This window comes from Nematolebias whitei, chromosome 19 (genome assembly GCF_014905685.2).
Source record: "Nematolebias whitei isolate Nwh7 chromosome 19, NemWhi1, whole genome shotgun sequence".
Lineage (NCBI taxonomy): Eukaryota > Metazoa > Chordata > Actinopteri > Cyprinodontiformes > Rivulidae > Nematolebias > Nematolebias whitei.
Window position 1 is genome coordinate 24,207,639 of NC_056516.1, and position 24,675 is coordinate 24,232,313.

The 24,675-nt window shown below is 39.4% G+C and overlaps 1 protein-coding gene across 2 annotated transcripts; it reads left to right on the forward strand.

Annotated features, from left to right (window-relative positions):
- Positions 1–448: 448 nt before the first annotated feature.
- On the forward strand, positions 449–23,480 carry si:ch211-13c6.2 (uncharacterized protein LOC100000125 homolog). 2 transcript variants are annotated; one of them, XM_037693224.1, is made up of 13 exons: positions 449–774; positions 1,860–1,928; positions 8,325–8,349; positions 13,590–13,676; positions 13,765–13,904; positions 13,997–14,116; positions 14,216–14,261; positions 15,528–16,458; positions 16,560–16,686; positions 16,792–16,857; positions 16,978–17,079; positions 19,419–19,629; positions 23,206–23,480. In XM_037693224.1, the coding sequence occupies exons 1-13, from the start codon at positions 715–717 to the stop codon at positions 23,400–23,402; spliced, it is 2,181 nt and encodes a 726-aa protein (XP_037549152.1). In that variant the 5' UTR covers positions 449–714; the 3' UTR covers positions 23,403–23,480. The 2 variants fall into 2 exon arrangements, with proteins under 2 accessions (XP_037549152.1, XP_037549153.1); XM_037693225.1 differs by having other exon boundaries at positions 16,566–16,686.
- Positions 23,481–24,675: the final 1,195 nt, after the last annotated feature.

Here is a 24,675-nt window from a genome sequence, read left to right on the forward strand (position 1 = left end):
GTTGTAAAGCAATTTCCATGTGTATCTCTATACCTTTAGTGTACTTGCACAATGTGTGAAGCAGTGCTCTTTTTTTATTTTTTGCTTGTGCTGCTTCATAGTTTTTGCTCTTCTAATGTTGTGCAAAAAGCTTCACACATCTCAAAAAGTGCCCCAGCTTCCACAGCTAAACAAAAAAGTAGCTTGTTTTTGTAATTAAGCAGCAATTGCTTATTAGAACCAAATAAAAAAATGTTCCAATTTCTGCTCTTCTATCTGGTTTGTACGCATTACAGTGAAAAGTAATAGAATTAGTTGCGATTTATAGTATCGCCAGCAGAGGGTGTACGTTTGCTGTATGGTGCGTTCGATTTAAGCATCGGTACATCATTTTACTGTAGTCGTAGTTAGTCGTACCAATTCCGCCCATGTGAGCTTTCCAGGAGACCTACTCAAGCACACCGGAAGTAGTCGATTTTTAATCACTACGTTCCATTTTTGTTCGCAGTTGATTGTAAAAAAACACGCAGCTAGCTTACAGTTTATTATTTCTGCATTTCGAACCTCTCATGCTAGTTATTCTGTATTAGTGGTAAAACATTGTGCACTCGGTGACCGTCTAATTGAGATTTGCACGAATTGTGTAAAGCTAACACGGCATTCTCTTGTTACTGCTAGCTATTAGCTTCGCTGTTGTAGCTGCTTTATTTTAGACAAAAGTACGCCGACGCAAAGATGCAAGTGGAAAATCTCGAAACACCATACGAAGAAGAGGATGAGTATATTGAATGCAAGGTAAGATGGGTAACATTAGTTTACGCGATTATACTGAAGTCGGTGAATGAGGCTTAAAACGAAAGCAACGTGAACATGTTAGCTAACCCTAGCTTAGCATAATTTCCCAGCTAGCAACGTTTTTTTTTTTCCAGCTAGCATCGCACCTTGGACCGACTTTCTCGAATTCGATGTACAGTAGTTTATGTTTTTGATTAGCATTGCACGATATTTATTGTAAGTTATCGCTGTAGACTAAAAGCTGGTTAAAGGAAACAGCGTGCACTAAAGACACCATTTTGGCAGCGCAACGGCTCAGTGGTTAGCACTGTTGCCTCACAGCAAGAAGGTCCTGTGTTCAATCTCCGGTTGGTGCTGGGGTCTTTCTGTGTGGAGTTTGCATGTTCCCATGGGTTTTCTCTGGGTACTCCGGTTTCCTCCCACAGAATAAAAACATGCGTGTTAGGCAGCCTTCAGGCCCAGGCCTCTCTTTCAAGAGAGATCTGTGATCTCAATGGGATTTGCCTGGTTAAATAAAGGTGAATAAATAATAAAAACACGACACTAAGTGATTTAACATTTAGCTAATCAGACTCAGCAGTTTTAGAAGTAATAAAAACAAAAACGACACCCAAGTTTCTGCTGGAAAGTTGGATTAATTTAAACTATTCTCATTGATATTATGGATTGAAGTGCTAAAACTTGAGATTTTCTTTTTAATCTATTTTTTTAATGTTTTTTCTTTTTTTACTTTGTATATTTTTATATATTTGATATATACCATACTTATATATAACATAACTTTCTTTATTTAACCGCAAGTGGTTACTTGGCATTAAAGTGGTTATGTAAAAAGTTTTATGGTATACGTAATATCTTAAATGAGCAAAGGATACAAAGCAGTAAAAGTCATTCGTTTGCGTTGTAGTAAAACAAACATTTAAATATATAGTATGATTTATTTATATTAGGCTGAAAGTATGGTCCAAAAAAACGAATCCCATAAATTCCTATATTGTCAAGAGCTTAAAAGGAAGATGTACCGGTATATGTATTTACAGTACGGTAGTTTGTTGCATACTGATTCGTTTTATGTTTTGTTCAAGATTTGTGAAAAATCCCTGAGAGGTAACTCCCTGTACAAGATACACCTGATCACATCAGCACATATAAAGGTAAATGGCACAATCTACTAATGTTGATATTTATGCACTCTTTGGAAGTTTCATTAAATGGCAACAACGAACAGCAAGCACTAATCCATTACTAGATTTAATAATTGACAAGTGTTCTTTCATTGCTCATTTTTTAATGTCTCTACAAGTTTGACTTAAAAATAAATCTAAGAAAAAAGAAGCACCTGTATGTGATATGCTGGTGAAGATTCTCAGTCATCCAGGACATGAATTCAAAAAGTGTATGTGTGTGTGTCTTATCTCACTCAGCCTTATAACCTGAATCTCTCACTCTCTGCTCTTTGAATTGAGAAAGCTCCTCGGATGAGGAGCGAAACGTCTTCTGTTACAAATAAAGTCCAGTTGTTTTTGTATTGAACGCTTTTTGAACCTGTATGTAATGTTTTACTTTGAATACTAGCTGTCAAAAATATCTGGAAACCCAGAGGAACTCTATATCCAGGAGTCAAAAGTGTGGTAAGAAAAAAAATCTTTGTGAAGAACTAGAAGAGGGAATTCGTCATCAAGGAAGTTCTGTTTTGTTAATCTTTCAAAGGAGAAAAGCTAATAATTTTTGGTCTAATTTTTGTTAGACCAGTATTGATTATTATCACCAGGCTGACAACCATCTTCCAGGACTAATTATTTAAGAAAACTTTGGTTTAGGTACAGGTGTCCAGCTTGATCACTGGTGAGTTGAATTCCTGCATTATCTCAGGTGAGTTAAAGACAAAAACTTGTATTGCAGGAAGGACATTATTCATTTCCCTTTTCACACAACTAATAAACAATATATCTGCAAGCCCCTCTTTAGACCAGCTCTGGTCATTCATAAATCACCAATGGACCCTGCCATGTCCTGTGAAAATGTACACTTACAGAATTAAAACTGGGAGTATAAATTATACTCCGCAAAAAGTGAAAAAATGTGCTCTGCTGATGTAGTTGTGTGACAAAAATTTAATTTTGTTCTCACATGAACTCTGAGAACTTTTTCATTATGCAAGGTCCAGGCAGAACTTTTTTTTTTTCAAGGTTATGCATCAAGTATTGTGTGACTGGTAAGAACATTGTTGTGAACGTGTTTATGTGGAAAGATGGGCAGTGCTGTCATTTCACTTCCACTGCTTCATTTTCAGAAACTGGCTGTTGTGTTAACAAGATGGCTAGGTTTGAAGATCAACACAGCCATCTTTACAGCTGTTCTAACAAAACTTATAAAGATAGTCAAATGACCGAAAACTCATGGAAGGTGATACCGCAATCATTGTGCAAAAAGGAATGCGTCTGTCAGAAACCATGGCAGTCTCTTCATGACATTTTCAGAGGTGAAACAACGAATACAAGGATGGAGTGGAGACCCTAGCCGGAAGAAACCCATTATGGTGCTGTACACCGCTTTACAGGGGCTGGACGTTTATGTAAAGCATCACGTGGCAATCGCTAACATGAGTGTTTCACAAGAAGAGGTAAGCATCAACTCCCAACAGAAAGCGTGTTTACTTGAGTGAATGAGGGACTGATTCTGATGCAGCTGTGATAATTTATAATCAATCCCTGTAAAGTCCACCTTTCTTTCACCCGTTTAAACTTTGAATGATGTTTCCATTCTGAAGTATACCAGAGCTATTGGGCGCCAAAGAGGACTTTTTTTTTTCACGACTTGCCAAACGCCCATTTATCTTCATCTTTGTTTTTTTGCTGCAGCATGAGATGCTTTCCAGGAATTCTGGATTGTGGTTTCTCATGGAGTATGGAATGTCCAAAAGAGCGTCTCATAACTAGGTTAGCAAGAGCAGACTACTTCATTTCTTGTGGAGTAAGGAGAAGCCTTACGCTGACATTGCGGAACCGTACAAAGTGTAAAGTATAATTCGTGGCATAGACATGGTCACAAATGTGTTCCAGTCTCTCATTCTCTATCTCCTACCACTTATTTGTGGTTGGGTCGCAGAGGCAACAGATCCAGGACAGAAACACAGACTTCCCTCTCGTCAGCAACGGGGGTGGGGGAGTTCGGTTCAGTAGGCAGGGCGCCCTGCTTGTACAATAGTAGGGGAAACACTGGATGCCCAAACCACCTCAACCATCTCCTTTCAGTTCAAGAGAGCAGTGGCTCTCCTATGAGCTCCCCCTGGATGACAGAGCTCCTCATCCTATTTCTAAGGTAGAGACTGGCCACCCTACAGTGGAAGCTCATTTTAACCACTTGTATCCGGGATGTCGTTCTTTTGGTCATGATCCAAACCTCATGATCGTTGGTGAGGGTTGGATTGTAAACAGACCAAGAAATCTTTAGCTTTGCCGTTCAACTCTACTTTCTTCACCTTGACCAACAAAGCAATGCCCTCATTACTGAGAACGAGGCCCAAATTTGTCACTCCATCTCCCGCTCCATCCCACCATCACTTATGAGCAAGATGCCCAGATATTTAAACTCCTTCACCTGAGGTAAAGCCTCCCTCCTTACCCAGAGGGGGCATTCCACCCATTTCCAGTCACCCAGTCTAAATCCTGCATTCAATTGGGCCGAGACTCTCATAACTACATCAGAACCTTGAGCCGCAATGTTTTCTTACACTAATGGATACTGGTCATCTCGGCTCTACCTCAGTAGGGAGTGGTGGCGCAGAGGTTAAAAGATGGACCTGTGATCAGAAAGTCATAGGTTCAACTCCTGGTACCGTTACACACCCTCATTTGCCCCACTCTGGGCCCCTGAGCAAGGCCCTTAACCCCCACCATCTGCTCCCTAAAACAGGTCTCTCTTGAAAATAAGTTCTTGTGACTCAATGAGGCTACCTGTATAAATAACGGGTAAATGAAACCTCAATTGGCAGCTTAGTGGTGTAAAAATGATGGGTTGACTTCAATCCCCCATGCTGCCTTAAGGTCGAGGGCTAGTGTTTTTCCATTTCCACAGCCATGCTTATTATAAATCAGTGACTACATGGTATTTAGGTCCTGCTTGAGCAATACCATCCACCTTGGGAAAGATTTTCATTTCTTGAATGGTTTCCTCGATAAATAATGTAGTAATGTGGCTTTTTGTGTTTTTTATTTTGCATGTTTAAACTGGCTGCTCTGTTCGATTTTTTTGAGGCTGCCACCTGTGACGTGGCAAGAGGTATTTGACAGCCCGCGCAGGTGTTCCCCATCAGCTGTAATGGCATGAAAGCCAGCAATGGAGGAAATAAAAAGTGGAGGACAATGAACAGAAGGAGAGCGCGTCAGAGTGAAAGAGCGGCGAAATGGCCAGAACGGTGAACGCGCACAGAGACCGCTGAGGGGCGGGACGTGTGTTGGTCATGGAGTGCAATGACAATGATCGGGTACACAACCACAGCTGAGAAGCAACAGCTGGGGACAAGCCGGTCAGCAGAGCAGCAGAACTGAAGGCACGGTGATTAAGAGCAGAGGCGAGTGGGGGCAAGGACGCACACAAGTGAGGCTTTGGGACGAGGCACGGCTGGGACGTGGAGCTGGGCGCCAACTCCAGTGGATTGCGTATGGCTGGAAGGTGCAGATTCGTCAGGGTCTGGTGTCGAGGGCAGAGGACAGAGCGTTGAAGATCACTGGCGATCGAGGTCGCCAGGGGACATCAGACTTGGGAGGAACAAGCGCTGCCGTGTGATTGCTGGAGGTTGAGATGGAATGCTGTGCAGGCGGTGAGAGGACCACCCCCCCAGCTAAGACTTTCTTTTTCCTCAGACTGCCATAACCGTGTCGCCCTTTTAATCTTTGATTTTACAGACTGCTCCACATGGCTGGTTTTAATATTTGGACTGCTTGCAGCAATTGTTTTCCTGGTTGTAATAAATTATTGTAAACTTCTACTGGCTGGTTTGTGAAACACTGCTCACCCCTGCGATACGGACCTGATCTTTGTCCTAGTTTAACTAGGTGGCGTTGCTGGTACAGTGCCTTGCGAAAGTATTCGGCCCCCTTAAACTTTTCAACCTTTTGCCACATTTCAGGCTTTAAACATAAATATATAAAATGTAATTTTTTTGTGAAGAATCAACAAGTGGGACACAATTGTGAAGTGGAATGAAATTTATTGGATGTGTCAAACTGTTTTTAACAAATAAAAAAACTGAAAAGTGGGGCGTGCAATATTATTCGGCCCCTTTACTTTCAGTGCAGCAAACTCACTCCAGAAGTTCAGTGAGGATCTATGAATGATCCAATGTTGTCCCAAATGACTGATAATGATAAATGGAATCCACCTGTGCGTAATCAAGCCTCCGTATAAATGCACCTGCTCTGTGATAGTCTCAGGGTTCTGTTCAAAGCGCAGAGAGCATCATGAAGACCAAGGAACACACCAGGCAGGTCCGAGATACTGTTGTGGAGAAGTTTAAAGCCGGATTTGGATACAAAAAGATTTCCCAAGCTTTAAACATCCCAAGGAGCACTGTGCAAGCAATCATTGAAATGGAAGGAGTATCAGACCACTGCAAATCTACCAAGACCCGGCCGTCCCTCTAAACTTTCATCTGGAACAAGGAGAAGACTGATCAGAGATGCAGCCAAGAGGCCCATGATCACTCTGGATGAACTGCAGAGATCTACAGCTGAGGTGGGAGAGTCTGTCCATAGGACAACAATCACTGCACAAATCTGGCCTTTATGGAAGAGTGGCAGGAAGAAAGCCATTTCTCAAAGATTTCTATAAAAAGTGTTGTTCAAAGTTTGTCGCAAGCACCTGGGAGACACACCAAACATGTGGAAGAAGGTGCTCTGGTCAGATGAAACCAAAATTGAACTGGTTGGCCACAATGCAAAACAATATGTTTGGCGTAAAAGCAACACAGCTCATAATCCTAAACACACCATCCCCACTGTCAAACATGGTGTTGGCAGCATCATGGTTTGGGACTGCTTTTCGTCTGCAGGGACAGGGAAGATGGTCAGAATTGATGGGAAGATGGATGGGGCCAAATACAGGACCATTCTGGAAGAAAACCTGTTTGAGTCTGCAAGAGAGCTGAGACTGAGACGGAGATTTATCTTCCAACAAGACAATGATCCAAAACATAAAGTCAGATCTACAATAGAATGGTTCACAAATAAACGTATCCAGGTGTTGGAATGGCCAAGTCAAAGTCCAGACCTGAATCCAATCGAGAATCTGTGGAAAGAGCTGAAGACTGCTGTTCACAAACGCTCTCCATCCAACCTCACTGAGCTCGAGCTGTTTTACAAAAAAGAATGGGCAAGAATTTCAGTCTCTCCATGTGCAAAACTGATAGAGACATACCCCAAGAGACTTGCAGCTGGAACTGCAGCAAAAGGCGGCGCTACAAAGTATTAATGCAAGGGGGCCGAATAATATTGCACACCCCACTTTTCAGTTTTTTATTTGTTAAAAAAGTTCGACACATCCAATAAATTTCATTCCACTTCACGATTGTGTCCCACTTGTTGATTCTTCACAAAAAATAAAAATTTTATATCTTTATGTTTGAAGCCTGAAATGTGGCAAAAGGTGGAAAAGTTCAAGGGGGCCGAATACTTTCGCAAGGCACTGTATTTTAATAATTTTTGTCTGATTTAAAAATAAACATAGTACCGCTCGGCAGCCGACAATAAACTACAGTAAGTTTTTCCTCCAACAAGAAGGCGATTTGTCAAAATCGTTGGGTAAGGCTGGCCTACTTGACCTTTGTTTTTTTTTTTTTTTTCCACATGGACGATCATGCTTTTTAAACATTTTTCTCCAGTCAAGTCTGAAGAAGTCATTTCTTTAAGGAGGATGCATTCACTAGCTAATACTGGACTTTTCTTGGTTCACATTAGTTGTGCCAAGCAACAGTGATGAACACATTGCCACTCTAGACATTTTTTTTGATTCTGTGCAGTCTGTATATCATATGACCACACCCTGACTTGGTGCTGCATTGTTTCTGGTCAGTATGAAAGAGCAAAGGTACCAGTAACTTCATAAGGACACAATATTTGCAGCACTACTACTTTATTTGTACGAAAAAGGCTACAAACGCAGGCATTCTACTTAAGGTGTTTGTGAGTATGTGAAAGCCTGTCATGTCATCAGTGTGCCCAAGACCCTGTGAGTACACCTTTTGGATTTGGTTCAACTTAAGACTGGTTTTGTGTGTAAAGTGAAGTGAGTACACACTGAAAATGTGCTTATGTGCACTAAAGTTTAGGCCAGGTGAGTATAACAGGGCCCAGTGAGTCATGGTGAAATCATGTATTTGTATTGCATAATGTGATTTATTTACTTTTTTATTTAAAACATTGTATTTAAAAAAACACGTTTCAGCTCACTATTTTAATTTTATTTTTTGCTTGTAGTCAAAATGAACATGTATCTTGTTTATTCAGCACTGATAGTCTTTATTTCTAATGCTCTGCTTTCATTCCTGGCAGAGAGAGAGTGTCCTTGCTGCTGAGGGTAAGTAAACTTAATCTTTAAGTGAATCTTTGAATAGATCTACTTGTGAGTTGGTGGTAAATATGTTGTTCTGGTTCCTGGTTTTTCGGGACATTTTTAACCCACCAGGGCTAATTTTTTGTCAATGCTTTTTGTTCACACTAAAATGCAGGTTTTTTTTTCCCCACGACCTTTTGATTTCATGTTTTTAAAAATATCCTTGTAAACGTGACAGTTTATAGAAATCTACATGGATACAATGGAAACGACACAAAACGTTCTAGTAACTATGCCAAGCGTGTGTGTTGGTCTGTAACACTACCACGAAAACATCCCCTCCAAAAATTCTAGACAGGAAACCATTTGTGAAGCATGTGCATAAAGCTTGCACGTCAAGTGCAAAATGTAAACACAAGAAGAAGAGGACGCCTTCATGTCATAGGTTGTCTTAAAAGTTGGGCTATGACATCATCATTTTCTGAAAGTTGTCTTTATGGCTGTATACACAAAACTAAAGATGATGTTTCAACATCCCCTCTTCCTTGGAACACGTTTTCCAAAAATACTGTTTCGGGGCTCCTAAACTGTGTTTTCCGAATGACTGGAACACTTTTGCGTATTCACAAAAAAATATTTATATGTGGATGAACCCTTAGTGTGGAATCAATGGTGACGGTTGTGACCTCAAACTCGCAACAAGCTAAACTGAAAATACAGCTACTTCTCCAAGTCAGCTGTACTTAAGAAGGCAAGTTTTGACCAAAGCTACTCGGAACATTTATCCCCAAGAACTCTTTTTCAGGAACTGTGAACATTATTTCAGGCCTGGTAAGCAATAACGTCTATATTATTTGTAAGTCTTCTGTAGCTTGCATTTCCCCTAGGCTACTTGCCTTGGCAGGGTGCTCATCTCTTCCATGATTTTATGTCTACGGGAGTGGGGACGGAGATGGAGACACATCTGTGTTGCGTCCCGTTTGTACCGACAGTTGTCGACTGGGGGTTAAAAGAAATGGCTTAGCGTGAGGGAGATGGCGTGCTACCGCTGTAGCTTTTTAGCTAACGTGGCTGAATTGTGTGCCGCTAGTTCAGCGCTACGGTTACAGTTGTCGGGGGGGGGGGGGGGGGGGTTAGATAGGCATGGTGCTCGGTTCTGTTAACAAGGTGGGGTGCCCTCCTTGTATAATGGTAGGGGAAACACTGTCTTGTAAATATGTTGACTTCTTGTTGTACAGCAAGAATAGTTATTATGCCAACACAATATTCAAATGTAGCCACTATTACAACTTAGGAACTGTAATAGAGAATATACTGAGATTGAAACTGAAAGGTATACAATGTGGGGAATATACTCAACGTATTTAAAAAAGCCTACCCAGGTTGTCCCTGCAACAAAGCTTGCATTAAATGTTCAGGGTAGCCTCAAAAGTACCATATCTGTATCACAGCTGTTTTTTTGGGGAAGGATTTCTCCTCTGGAATTTTGTGTTACATATTTATGTTGAAACAGAAGGTGCTGAGAGAAGTATTCAGTCGACCCTGGATTTTGGAAAAATATATTGTGGTTGAAACGCCACTAAATGCTGCTTGGATATCCAAAAGTATGTTTTGTTTGAGGCTGGAGCGGTTTGTTCATTGTTTGGGGACATTCCATCCGGAATAGTTCAAGGCTCACCTACACTGAGCTCTGAATTCACCTCAACAAATCTGATTTGACCATTTGTTTAGAGTCTGTCTATATTTTGGCTCTTTAGGTTATGCTCTATCTCATGTCAGAAATGATGGTCATGTCTTTTCAATCAAGTTGACAAACTATTCCTTTTCTGAAATTATTCTGGTGAGTTGTGTTTCCAATTTGAAGGTGAGACGAAACCTTGTTTTTGACGAGGCTTTATAAGTCAGTCTGTAGAACTCCAGGTTGGTTTATCACATGGACTTCATATAAAAGATGGACATAGTTACGTGTCTTGAGAAGTGACGTTGCAGAGGAAACTGCATATATTCCACACTTTTCAGTACCTTGTCCAGGCGAGAACTGATCAGGACTCTCAAAGCAGCATGTTTGATTCCACCAATGTTTTTTCAGAGACTTTTAAAAGCTGCTTTCTGCTGATATCACCTCAATAAAAATAAAAATTCATCCTGTCTTCTGCAAACTGTCTCCATGCATGGTGAAATACTTCATCTGATAAACTGCATATTTTCAATTCAATTCAAAAATACTTTATTAATCCCAGAGAGAAATTAAATGTTATAACTCATCATCCTGGTTTCATTAAAGAGTTGTTCTAGATGCTGATGGCTGTGGGCAGGAAGGATCTCTTTTAGCTGGCTGTCCTACCATGGATCTGAAGAAGCCTCTGACTGAAGACACTGCTGTTGTATGACAGTCTGATGGAAGAGGATGCTGAGGGTTGTCTATAATGTTCTTCATTTTATGGAGAATCCTTCTTTGTACAATCATCTCCATAGGTTCTAGAGGAGTCCCAAGAACTGAGCCAGCCTTCTTTATGAGCTTGTTGATCTTTTTAAGGTCACTTGCTCTGGTGCTGCTACCCCAGCAGATGATGGCAGAAGAGATGGCACTCTCTACAACAGACTTATAGAAGATATGCAGCATCTTGCTGCAAACGTTGAAGGACTTCAGCTTCCTCAAGAAGTACAGTCTGCTCTGTCCCTTCTTGTAGATGGCTTCACTGTTGCATTTCCAGTCCAGTCTGTTGTCCAGGTGAACCCCAAGGTATTTATACTTCACCACCTCCACTTCTTCTCCCATGATGGAAATAGGGTTGGGCCTGTTCCTATTTCTCCTGAAATCTACAATCATCTCCTTTGTTTTGTTCACATTCAATATGAGATGATTGTTTCCACACCATGCTACAAAGTGGTCCACCAGTTCCCTGTACTCAGCTTCTTGTCCATCTCTGATACACCCGTGTAGGTGTGTTTGTTCCTCTGAAGTCCGCAACCATCTCCTTCGTCTTCTCACATTGATGTGAAGGTTGTTCTTCCTGCACCAGCTCTCCAAGTGTTCCACCTCCTGCCTGTAGCTGGATTCATCGTTGTTTGTGATGCATCCAACCACTGCTGCATCGTCTGCAAACTTTACAATATGACAGCCTGGATTGGTAGGTCCACAGTCATACGTGGGCAGAGTGAACAGGAGAGGGCTCAGCACACAGCCCTGAGGGGAGCCGGTGCTGAGGGTTAGGGTGAAGGAGAAGTTGTGGATCTTCACAGACTGCGGTTTGTTTGTTAAGAAGTCCAGGACCCAGTGGCAAATGGACGGGCTTAGTCGTGAGTAGTTTGTCCACCAGGGTCTGAGGGATCATGGTATTGAAGGCGGACGTGAAATCCACAAAGAGCATATGGATGTAGGAGTCTTTCTTCTCCAGGTGGGTGAGAGCAGTGTGGACCACAAGGAAATGGTGTCCCCTATTGATCAATTCTCGCGGTATGCATACTGGTGAGGGTCTTTGCTGATGTTGATGGTTGTTTTGATATGGGTCATGACCAGTCTTTCGAAGCTTTTAGTGACTTATTGGGGTGAAGGCTACTGACCGATAATCATTTAGACCAGTCACTGTAGAGCTCTTTGGGACTGGGATGGCCGTCTTCAGTCAGGTCCAGGGTGAGGGAGGAGTTAAAGATGTTGGCCAGCACCTCACAGAGCTGATCAGCACAGTCTTTCAGAATTTTCTCCGGGATGTTGTCTGGGCCAGTATTCAGCATCTATGCTGTAAACTGAACATGGTTTGTACTAACCTGTACCGAACAATGACAGTCACTTTTTCTTGCAATTGTCCATCCGTTTTGCGACAATGAAATTTTTTTTTTTATAGCTGCAAGTTCACACAGCATGAAATATGAGGTTCTTTTAGTTTTGTTTTTGCACTTGGACCTGTCCTCACAGCAACGTCACTGGCTCAGTTGTCGAGCTGAACAAACTGGCCTCTTTTCATATGGACAAAGAAGCATAAACTTGCTGCATAATGCAAGCTAAGCCATGGGACAGTGATGGAAATGGAGAGGAAATGTTGGAAGCTCAATTACTTCACCCTATGATTTTTACTTGGAGTGTTTTTCCATTGCTCATGGGTATTTCTGGGATGGCTGCCATGGAAATTGTGCATGTGAGATGCACAAGTTTCAGAAATCGGTATGGTTCCCCAGCTTCATGGCCTTAAGGAAAAATTGACAGGTCCTGCAAACCCTCCCAAATGTTTAATCTCCTGGAAGGTGATCTGAAGGGGTATATTGCTTCATCAAAATATCCAATATAAAGAAAAAGAAAATAATTTCATTATTTTTTATTTTGTTTACAAATTGAAAAATGATTTGTAATTTGTAACTCCAGCTTGTAAAATCAGAGAAAACATTTCAGTTCTGAAATGTTCCTGGAGATGAAGTCATGTAAAGAAGGGAAAAACAAAAAAATCATTTGAGAATTTTGAGATGTTTTGAACCACAGCTAGGAGACTGCTGAGATGAAGCAGCACTTAAACACTAAAAGATGAACACCAACATTGGGTCTGAGAACTAAAACCAATGAGAAACTGCCTCATTTCATTACAGCTATCCTTTGCTAGACCATTCTGCTCCTTTGCTCCTCTTTCCCTAATTATTTAAGCCACAATTTTATTTCGGTTTATTATTTAATCTCACAAAATATTAAGACTTTCTGAACAAAACCATTTTTTTCACTCTAAGATGGCCACTAATACAACTTTACTACCAAGAAATGGAGCGAGACCATAATTACTTCTCTAGGTACTCTCACTCACACCACAGAGCTGGTTGTAGATAACTAGCTTACAAACAACCTCCAAAAAAGCCATTTAGCATCATTCAAGCTGTACGTTTTATCTGTCTTGTCTGTTCGGAGATGGGTTCACAACAGAAGTGACATTTGTGATCATCACTGAGATTATTATTTGGATTTTTGTGTATATTGAAGAAACTCTCCTGAAGTGGTCAAACAACTCCCGTGCACGTTTTCTAACCTGCAGTATGAGAAGAATTATTTGAGTTTATATATACTTCTTTAAATAAAACAAAGAAAAAAACAAAACTTTGTTTCAAACAAGTTACTTTCCTTTTTAAAAATATATTTTGTGGGAAATGCCTCAAAACATGTAGTTCATCCAAAGATTGCTGTGATTTTGGAGAATGGAAAAAAAAAAAAAAAAAACTAAAGTGCTACTTTGCACCACCATCATCCTCCTTTGTTCTATTTCACTCACTAATACTTTTATTTGTAGGAAAGGTTACCCGACAACACGTTGTACCCAAGTTTAAAGACATTTTGGAGTATCTGGAATACTTAAATCTTGATGAACCCATCATTGGTAAATACTTTTGTTCAGACTTTTGACAGTCATCATTGCAGCCTTTATGATTAAGTCATCTTTTAATTTTTTTCTATTTTTGTCATAGGTTTAAATTTTTTCGAAGAGATGCCATCTTTTGAGCCACTACTTGGCCCCAAGTACAATTGCAGGTTGTGTAATCTGTCTGGAGCGGTTGTGGAAATGATCTTCCACGTGATTGGACGAAAACATCGTCAGAGATATGTGGTAAAACATTATGCATGTTTTTTTTTTGGGGGGGGGGGGGGGGGGGATACTATAAGGTTAAAATTTTTACTGAAGCATTTGGATTTTTGCAGGAAGTTGAACGTCCAGACTTGGTCACCTGGGATAATCAAACTGCAAAAACCCAGGTAGGGAAAAGCATTCGAGCCAAAGCTGAGATAGTTGAGAGACAGGATGGACAAGGAACTCCAAAGGTAAGACACGGTATATTGAACACATTAAATATTGTCAAAGCTGTATTTTTAATCACAAAAATTCTTGTTGTAATGTTTTTTGTTTGCACGGTGTTTCAGATGCTCTTAAGAAGACGAAGTGAGGACAGAGTAAACGTCTCAAGAGGTGTGGACACTTCCTGCTTGTAAAAACTTTGCTGCCTGTCAGGTTCATTGACAAATATAAACATATTATTAAAATGGTAAACTGTATAGTTATGATTAAAAATAGTTTCTGTTGAAACTCAAGAAAAAGCCAGTGCTAAGATGTGTCTGCATGTCACATTGTAAAGGTTGAGTTTAGAAATTTTGGGATGTAGGTATTGCATGTAGTGTTTAGTTTTATCTCATATTTATCAAATAAATTCTGTTGAGATTACCGAGATCAATAACATATATTCAAGTCACAGTATTTGTTTGGGTGTTTTCAGTAATCTAGATAAAAAAAACATGTTCAGACTTTCTTACAGTTTTAAAAGGCTTTTCCTAAACTACTGAAACATGTTTTACACATTTTAAGTCCATTACTCGACCATCTTTCGTATACTGTTTTTTGTTACGACATTTATCAGAGAATCAGAATCATAGAATCAGATTTATTTGTCATTTGCATCTCATGTGTTATATATGGTGGAATGAGATTATGTACACAGGGTCCCAGTTACATCCAACAATAAAATGCAAAAGAAAAACAGTAATAAGATCTAAGATATGAAGTAAGAAAAACATCAACTAAAAATACACTAAGCACTAGTAGCATCAAAACCTTGCGTCGTATTTAACTCTGACTTGTGGATCATTCAAGCGTAAAAAAGCTCTTAAGAAATTAATCAGGGTTATCGATACATAACCACTCTTGTAAAGATCCATTTTAATATAGGCTCTTGAAGGACTTTTTTAGTAACCCATCACAGAGAAAATATAATTCTGTTCGGTTAAATCTACTGTAAATAACAAAAATATAAACTTTTGAAACCACGTTTAAGCAATAGCTAATAGTTGAATATTTTCTTTAAAAAGGTGATCCACTGTCTCGTCAGGTTTTTGTGGGATAAAAAAACAACTTTTTAAAGCCATGAATTAAAAATACTAGTTCATCTACTCCAGTTTGTAAAGTTTGATGCAACTTTTTTGTACTCTACTTTCTTTATTTTAAGCTGCAAAATATGCTATCATAGGCAGGTAAAATATGAGTAAAATATGAGTTAAAAAAAGCATCCAAAATTCAAATAAAAATTTTGTTTTTAGAAAACTTGAAGAACCTTCAGTCAACATTATTTTAAAAGACAAAGACTGGCACCTAGGACTGAAAATATAGCGGCCTTAGATTTGCGCAAGACTCTGTCTTTCATATATTTTGTTCAGAAAATAAACAACCATTTTCTCCCATTAGCTCCTCCAAACCAGTGGCCAAAAAGGGATGAAAACCTCCCACAACAGACACACCAAGAAGTTCCACCACTTCTACCTGAATTCAAAGATTACAAAGATAAAAAGAATGTTTCAGGTTATCAGGAAACTCCTGGGTTCTTTCCAAATGAACCTCCCAACAAAAGATGGTTTGGAGCGGCAGACCCAACTGGTCATGATCGCTTCCAAGAGAAACGGGGAAGGCCAGACTACAGAGAAGGTTTTGATTACCGAAAGGAGTTCAAGAAGCCTGATGTTTATGATCCATTTGAAAGCGAATATGCCAGACAGCAACAAGGCAGTGGAATACCTGGGCCACAGGATGCTCAAAGGTATGATTATGGCCATCAGATGTCTCGTGGCCAATTTCAAGATGTAAATTATTACCCAGCAGGAGCTCCTCCTAATAAAAGACCCTGTCCAGAAAGAGATCCTCTAGATGAGCAGCTCTACTCTGAAGAAGTTAAACGTGGCCAAGCTAGTTCTTTTGGACATCAGCGCTCCTCACAGATGATGTACCCTGAAGGTGATAAACGAAGCTTCATGGAGAGCAGCACACACAACAATATGACAGGCGCAAGAAGGCAAGGATCAAGTGAACCAGAGGCCAAGAGGAGGAGCTTTTCCTCACCTCTGGACACTGATCCATCACATGAGCAAATGCTAATCAAAGATTATTGTTACGAACCAAGAGATCAATATCAAGAGAAAGCATTCGACAATGCTGGTCCAAACAAAGCAGGACCCTCTTCAAGTCAGAGACGTGTGGAAGTTTCCAGTATCGTGTCAGACATACCAGAGCCATTCAGACGTTTCATGAAAGGTAATGAAAATGACGAGACAAGAAGTGCTGGTAAACGAAGAAGTCGCTTCTCAGATGCCTCACCAGAAGAAGTGAAAGTGGCAAAAGAGACGTGAGTGTAAAGACTGGAAGAACTGTTTCCCAGAAAACTGCCTCGCTGATGTGTTAAGCGTCTAATTTTCAGATTGACCCCAACATTGATTTCTCTTTAAGATTCAGGGATGAATATAAACCTTCTTATATGCAAACTGACAGTGGCAGGGATTCCAGACCAGGTGGTGGACTGCAGAGACCTGAAACCCACTTTACACAATATTCAGATCACCCCACAGGATTACAGGTAAATAACTGTAAAAGTATGTCTTTTTTTAGTTTTATACTCTGAACTATTCTGTAATTTTTACATGTTTAATGGTTTTTGATTATTTCCTGAAATTTTTTTAAGGCTTCACATTTTGGTGAAAGTTACAGCAGAGGAGGCTCGGAGTCAGGTGGTGTGTTCGACATGCTGGTATGATTGTACATAAGATTTTGCAACATTCATAACAATTTGTACATTATGCTTGTTTTCTACTTATTCACTAACATTGAGCTTTACGTGGTGTCTTTCTTTAAAAAAAAATCGTTTCAGAAAAATGTTCAAATTGAGAGTGCAGAAGAGGCTGATTTCCTGAAGAGCAAACTCGCCAGTGTTTTGGCAGAATTTAAAAACAAAAAAATGGAGAAAGCTGGGGTATGCATTACACACACAACCAGAAGTTTACATACACTATTTAAAAAGATGCTTTTTTTTTCACACTGTCTGATGTGAGATCAGAATAAACTTTTCCCGTTTTAAGTCCATTAGGATTACCAACATTTTTTCTATTTGTCAAATGCCAGAATAATGAGAGTGAGAATTTTTTAAGGCAATTTTTATTACGTTCTTCAAAGTCAAAAGTTTAAATACACTAAGATTACTATGATTTTAAACAATTTGGGACATTGGATGTCATGTTTTTGGAAGCTTCTGATAGGTTTATTGATGACATCTGAGTTGATTAAAGACACACCTGTCTGTGGATGTAATTTAAGGAACACCTGAAACACACTGCTTCCTTGTGTAACATCATGGGAAAGTCGAAAGAAATCGGCCAACATATCAGAAAGAGAATTGTGGACTTGCACAAGTCTGGTTCATCCTTGGGTGCAATTTCCAGATGCCTGAAGGTGCTTCGTTCATCTGTACAAACAAATGTGCAAGTACAAACAAGATGGGAATGTCCAGCCATCATAGCGCTCAGGAAAGAGACGGGTTCTGTGTCCCGCAGATGAACATGCTTTCGTCCGAAATGTGCAGATCAACCCAAGAACAAAAGCAAAAGACCTGGTGAAGATGCTGGCTGAACCTGGTAAGAGTGTGTCATTATCCACAGTGAAACTGTATCGACATGGGCTGAAAGGCCATTCTGCAGGAAGAAGCCATTACTTCAAAAGAAACATTAAAAGCCAGACGTTTGTTTGTTACTGTTTGCAAAAGCACACGGATAAAGACCTTAATTTTTGGACACATGTCCTGTGGTCTGACGAAACGAAAATTAAACTCTTGGGCCATAATGACCATCGTTACGTTTGAAGGAAAAAGGCGGAAGCTTGCAAGCCTGAGACACCTTCCCGACTGAAACATGGGGGTGGCAGCATTATGTTGTGGGGTGTTGCTGCAGGAGGGACTGGTGCACTTCAGAAAATAGATGTCATCATGAGGAAAGAACATTATGTGGAAATACTGAAGTGACATCTCAAGACATCAGCCAGGAAGTTAAAGCTTGGGTGCAAATGGGTCTAAATGGACAATGACCTGAAGCATACTGCCACACTGGGTACAAAGTGGCTCATGGACAACAAAGTCAATGATTTGGAGTGGCCATCACAAAGCCCTGATCTCAGTCCTATCGAAAATTTATGGGCAAAGCTGAAAAGGCATCTGCGACCAAGGCAGCTTACAAACATGGCCCAATTACACCAGTTCTGTCAGGAGGAATGGGCCAAAATTCCCTCCAGCTATTTTCATTCAACCTTTGTTAAGACGTGTTAATCCCGTTGAGCTTCAGGGACTCTGTTACAAGATGGACCCAATTTCTTAACAAAGAGTAATGACAATAATGGGTAGCAACAACAACAATAGACAGTCATAACATAGGCATAGGGATACAAATTTAAAGTTTCTCTCTCTCTTTTTTTTTTTTAAACAAATCAATACAAAAAAGCAACCAAAAGGACAAGCAAGAGGAATAGTAGCAAAAAAACAGCTAGCTTTTAAGGTGATTTAGAAAACTAAAAACAGGAACATGTCTGCATTGGTTTTTGCCAGGAATTTAACAGAGTTTTAAAGTCACTTAGAGAAGTCAAGATCAAGAGCTTCAGGTCTTTTTGCAAGATATTCCAAGAAACGGGAGCAGCGTAGGAGAAGGTGCTTTTGCCTAGTTCAGTCCTCAATGAGGGAACACTGCAGGTAATAATGTCCTGAGAGCGCACGCTGTAGCTGCACTCGTGCAGAGACATGTAGGAGGAGATGTATGAAGGCAGCAGACCAAGAAGTGATTTAAAGATGAAAATGTACCAATGGGAGAGTCTGCGTGAAGTTAATGATGTCCAGTTAACCAGTGAATACAGGGTGCAATTATTATATGCTATTGTGAGAAGCTTGTGGAAGGATATCCTAAACATTTGACCCAAGTCATACAGTTTAAGGGCAATGGTACCAAATACTAATGAAGTGTATTTAAACTTTTAACTTTGAAGAAAGTAATAAAAATGGCCTTAAGAAATTCTCACTCTCATTATTCTGGCATTTTGCAAATGGAAAGAATTTTGGTAATTCTAATTGACCTAAAACGGGAAAAGTTTATTCACATCAGACAGTGTGGAAAAAAATGTGTGTGTCTTTTTAAATAGTGTATGTAAACTTCTGGTTTCAGTTGTATATACTGTATAGCTTTGGTAATTAAAAACAAAATACAAATACTGTCCTGGTTTTGTTTTCCTAACAAAGCAGCAAAACAAATGACCAAAGCATTTCTTCTGTTATTGTAGTACGACAGCCAAAGTCGAGCAGGAGCCTCAAATTACGGTGACTCGGTGCCACCCCTTAGAGACAGTTTTGACCACAGACGACAGGACGACCCCAATTTCAGTCACGGGAGAGGTTGGGAGCAGCGTGACTATACATCTGAGCAGCACCAGCAGGAGTACAACCATCCTGTTCAGATGGAGCCCAGATACTCGAGCAGAGGCCGTTTTGAAGGTATGCTGTGTTCTTGCAGTTTTTAATGATCAAATTGACTTTATTATGTCATTAAAAACACACTGATAGCTCAGAAAGATTTAAAACACTTCTGTTCAATAGATCACACAAGTGCAAGTGTTGAATGGTAAACGTTACTCGGGTTCCAGTCAGAAAAGCTTCTAGTTCCTGTACAGCAGAGCTTCTAAGAGTTTTTTTTCCCTGTTGTTGTTGTTGTTGTTGTTGTTGTTGTTGTTGTTGTTGTTGTTGTTGTTGTTGTTGTTGTTGTTGTTGTTGTTGTTGTTGATAATATTATTATATGCCTGTTGATAGAAGGGCATATAATAATAGGGTATATAATATAGTATAGTCTGCATCTGTACATTTGTATGTAAACTTTCTCTTGTCCAGTTCGTAATTTCTGATCTATTCAAGATAATTTAATGGCACTTGATACACATGCCTCACCACGAAACAGTGTTGCGAACACTTTTCATGACCTCAGCTTCAAGGTCACAAATCAAGGTGAAAGGTTACATGAGGTCTTTGCTTGTTAGGGCCATTGCTATAGATTTCTGTATTGCTGTATAATAGTTTGTCGACGCGAGTGTAATGTGCTGTGTGCGGTACGCTTGTTTTTATTCACCTGACAGCTCGTACATTTAATATTTACCCTTACAAAAACCTGGTTTTGTGGAACTTTGAAGATGCTGTTAGAGCAACTGAACTGCATCTTTCACTGTTTTGACATCAGTACTCTGAATATTAAGTTCAAGTACCTTAAATAAAGATCCCCGTCCTGAACTTGACATTACATGATCAGTGAGCTGTGTTTGTTGTTCAGGGAAATTAGGTCTACTTTAACGGCTAAATGATTTGTGTAAATTTTATTTGGTTGTCCTGAAGTATTTATTTAAAAAAAGCATTTATTGTGAATCAAAAAGGTTTATTTTTGTTTTGTTTGTTTAATGTTCTATGCTGCAAAGGGGGACCATAATGGGTGAAACGCCCATGTAATTCTGTTTCTATGTGCCTCCTTGGATACGAGCGTAGAAAAGACGACACCAAGTCCCGTCTGAAGGTTTTGTGTTCAAGTAAATATTTTTATTTAAGAAAGTTTTTGTGAGATCATTTCCTGTGGTTATGTGCAGCCACAAGGTGTGTATGGAAGCTGAACGTTTGTTGTTTTTGTATAATGAAGCGTTGCGGTCCGTTGTTAACATTTATATGATCTTATATTTATGTGAACAGTTTTACAGTGGCCACTAATGGCAAGATGGTCATGTGAAGAAAGTTATAATCTGTGAGGAAATGAGTAAAGCCACCCATGACAAGATTCTTGTGTTACTGTAGGGGGTGACATCTGCTCTTCAACCTGTAGGTATGCCCCCTCCTGTTCAACACAGATAACTTTCAGCAAAGACAATTATTCTTGCTTCACAAGTGTAACATTGTTTTAAAACATTGTTACCTGCCCTCAACTGATTTCTGTCCATGCAGCGTTTTTTATTGTTGATCAGGTAATGAAGTACATTTGATCAGAAGCTCTTGGCTGCTACTACTTGCAAAAAGCAGAAAGGGTGGACTTAGATTTTCCACACAGTACTTCTCAGTGTTTTTGTTTTTGTGTCAGTTTCACAAAGGTAAAACTTTTTTATTTTCCTGCAGTGAGCAGGATTAAACATGCCAACAGAAGAAATGCCTGAACACGCGTACAGTGGTGTGAAAGTGTTTTTAGTGTAGGATTTGTTCCCCCTCTTAACTATAAAGATATTCATTTAAAAACTACATTTGTTTGATGATCTGAAACATGTAAATGTGACCACAAAAAACCAAACCATTAGGAAAGGGACACACTTTTTCACACTACTGTAAATGACTAGTGAAATTTCACAGGACTGCTGAGATAGAAATGAAACTCGGAACAGCCCATTTACGGGAAGTGCTTCAAAAAGCCAGGGTTGACCGGCTGTAGCCTAAGCCGAACTCAAACCTTTCTTCTTATCTTGGCAAACTATTAAAGCTACTGACTCATGTTATCAAACGCATCAAGAGAAACTGCTGCAGAAGTGATTGCTTTTAGAGTTTGCATCTTTGCCTAAGATGGACGACTTCTCGCGGTGGGTTTTAATTTTGTTTTAAAAGCTCTGCTGCCACAGTGGAAATTATGCATCACTTCTGTCAGTGTTTTGAAGTCAGAAAACAGAAGGGATCAAGATGTTGGCAAGACTTTCTAAATGTGGAAATCCTGGGGGTTTATGTTCCTTCTACAGTACAGGTGTTGTAGTAATCACCAACATGCTCATTGCCTTTTTAAATTTGTCTGCATCCAGATATCAAGACATGTTAGGCCTATGGTGCCCTCACGTTCAGAAGAAAATCATAGTTTATAGATTTATTCATTATATAATGTAGTTTGGGGCAAAATGAGAAGAATCTGTTCCACTGCCTGTGTGGGCCTGATCTGACAGAAATTTCTAGAAGAACTCTCGTGAACTCATTTTTAAATAAAATGTCTGGAGCCGCAAAACCTGTTCATCAACTGGTGGCCCATGGGCCATTTAGAGGTCGTTGGAGGAGGGCTTTTCTGGCCAGTTAGGATGACATTATAAAACTAGAAATATATAATGATATTTTACATTTGTTGATCGTTTTTACATTTTAGGGTAAAAGGAAAGACCAAAAGTAAGAAAAAATTGTTTATACTGAGTTTTGGCAGGCTTATGACGGTCTTTTTTTTCTTGACTTAAAATTAAGTATACAGTACCACTTTGAAGTAATAAAACAAATTTTAAATATGCAGAAAAAAATTGTCATTGCTGGACAAGTTATTGATTTTTTTTTTTTTTTTGAGAGAACGATCCCACTGTAAGCCTGGAGGTTGGATAAATGAAGTAGCTAAATATAATCAACAAGTTTTGCTTCTTGTACTAGTAGTGTATCTCACAAATTTACAGAAAATTGGCAAAAAAACAACAACTAAAACTTACAGAAAAAAATTACCGTAAATACAGTATCATGTTAGTTTTGGTCAAAGCTTCAAAGGGCCACAGATGAGAGACTAAAGAGCCAGATGTGGCTCCAGAGCCACAGATTGCAGACCTCTGACCTAGATGGATAGGTGCGTTGTGGGTGTTTATTGAGACTAATGCTGTAAAATATAGATTATTATATTATTATTATTATTCTCTGTGCTTGAAAGGGAAAGCTATAAGTGGTAAATGTTCATCACCTAAAGTATGCAGGGTAATATAATCATGTTTGAGGTTCATAGTGCGTTTCATTCAAACACATTCATTCAGTCCTAATTCAACAGTACTGGGCATATGCATAAAATGTCTTCAACAGTCTCATTCTGATGACCAGATCTGTGCACTGTGTAGATTCAGTGATCGGGAGAGCTTTCTTATCAAGCATCACTCATCTGGTCTCCGATCTAAAAATCGTTGATAAAATACCTCTTTGTTTTGCTGAGATTGTCACCTAAATTTGATTGAGATAGAGCGGTTACTTTGATTAGTGAGTGCATTTTAAATGTCTGCTTTCTTTGCTGCAAAACGTTTTGGTTACTAACAATATTCATCTTGTTTCATTTAGATCAACCATCTTATTATCCTGAAAGGTTTCAAGAATCCATGCACCCTCAAGACTACCAGCCTGCCGATGGACAGTTCTTTGAGCCTCACTCCTCTGCAGCTCCGCTCCAAATGGAGCAGAAGAGTAGAGATTCTCGCTACTCCAACAACCTGGACAAAATCACCAGTACTCTCCTGGAGCTTGTGGCAAGAAAATAATCATTTTCAACGTGAATCTGTAAAATAAAAATGTTTTTTTTAAATGGATTTCATTTTTAAAGGATTTTTTTTTTTAAGTGGAAAAGAACGACGATGTTTGTTGGTTTGTTGTAGGTGATTTGCTCTAGTTTTGTTGTTTTTCAAAAGCCTGTGTTCGTGTTTGCAGAATTTAAAGCCCAAGTCTTGCATTTCTTAGTTTTCCTATCTACGGCAAATTAGAAATTAGAAGTCATTTTTAGTAGAGTTGTAATAATTGTTACCTGTGCTAGTCTAACGTTTATTTTCACGTGTCTTGTGTATTAAGTTTTTATTGCAGACATTTGTCGATGTGTTTAAATAGAAACATTTGTACACAGTGAAGAACATGTCTTGGGAAATAAATCTACTGGTAAATGTCATTTGTGTTTATGGAACTTTTTGAGCAACATTTTTATGTAAAAATATCGTCTGTTGTTGAAAGAGACCTTTCACAGTTTGAGTTTAAAATGTAAAAATAGTTGACGTTCATCCATCCATTATCTTAGCTTGTTCTGAAGTTGGGTTGCGGGGGCAGCAGCTTGAGCAGGAGCTTGAGGACTTCAAGGTGTTCCCAGGCCAACCGAGAGACGTCGTCTCCAGCGTGTCCTCCTGAGCCTCTGCCGGTCATGCCCAGTCTCCTACCTAGGAAAGTGCTATGGGGGCATCTTTACCATATGCCCAAACCACCTCAACTGGCTCCTTTAGATGTGGAGAAGCAGCAGAACTCAGAGTCTCTCCCAGATAACAGAACTCACCCTATGAGGGAGAGTCCAGCTACCCTGCAGAGGAACCGCCTGTATCAACCTACTTGTTCTTTCAGTCACTACCCAGAGTTCATGACTATAGGTAAAGAAATTGTCTTTAAACAATGATTCTTGTATATGATGCTTTAATGCAGATTGGGGACAATTCAGATTTGATATAGGACATATTTACTTTTTCTTTGTAGTTGTAAGAACATTCTTGTGCACTAATGAGAATAATGTCACCATTAAAAAATTTGGGACAGAAAATAGGAATTTTGTATACAATGACAAGGGTCTAAATTACCAAGTTAAATTACAAAGTTGTCACCAAAAATATATGTATTAAATAATTTTGGAGAAATTTTATATTTATTTTATTTCAGATTACATATGGTTAATAAGACGAGAATGGTTTATACATGATCTGTTATTTTCGAACGTAATATTAATATTGTGAGAAAACAAACACGTGCATTCCTACATTTTCACACTTGTTCATTTTATTTAAT

What these genes read in the sequence shown, in the direction of transcription:
- si:ch211-13c6.2 (XM_037693224.1), top strand. Translation starts at nt 715, where the DNA reads ATGCAAGTGGAAAATCTCGAAACACCATACGAAGAAGAGGATGAGTAT. An exon ending in GAGTGTCCTTGCTGCTGAGG is followed by an intron (nt 8,350 to 13,589) that starts GTAAGTAAACTT and finishes TTTTATTTGTAG; the next exon opens with GAAAGGTTACCCGACAACAC. An exon ending in ATCACCCCACAGGATTACAG is followed by an intron (nt 16,687 to 16,791) that starts GTAAATAACTGT and finishes AATTTTTTTAAG; the next exon opens with GCTTCACATTTTGGTGAAAG.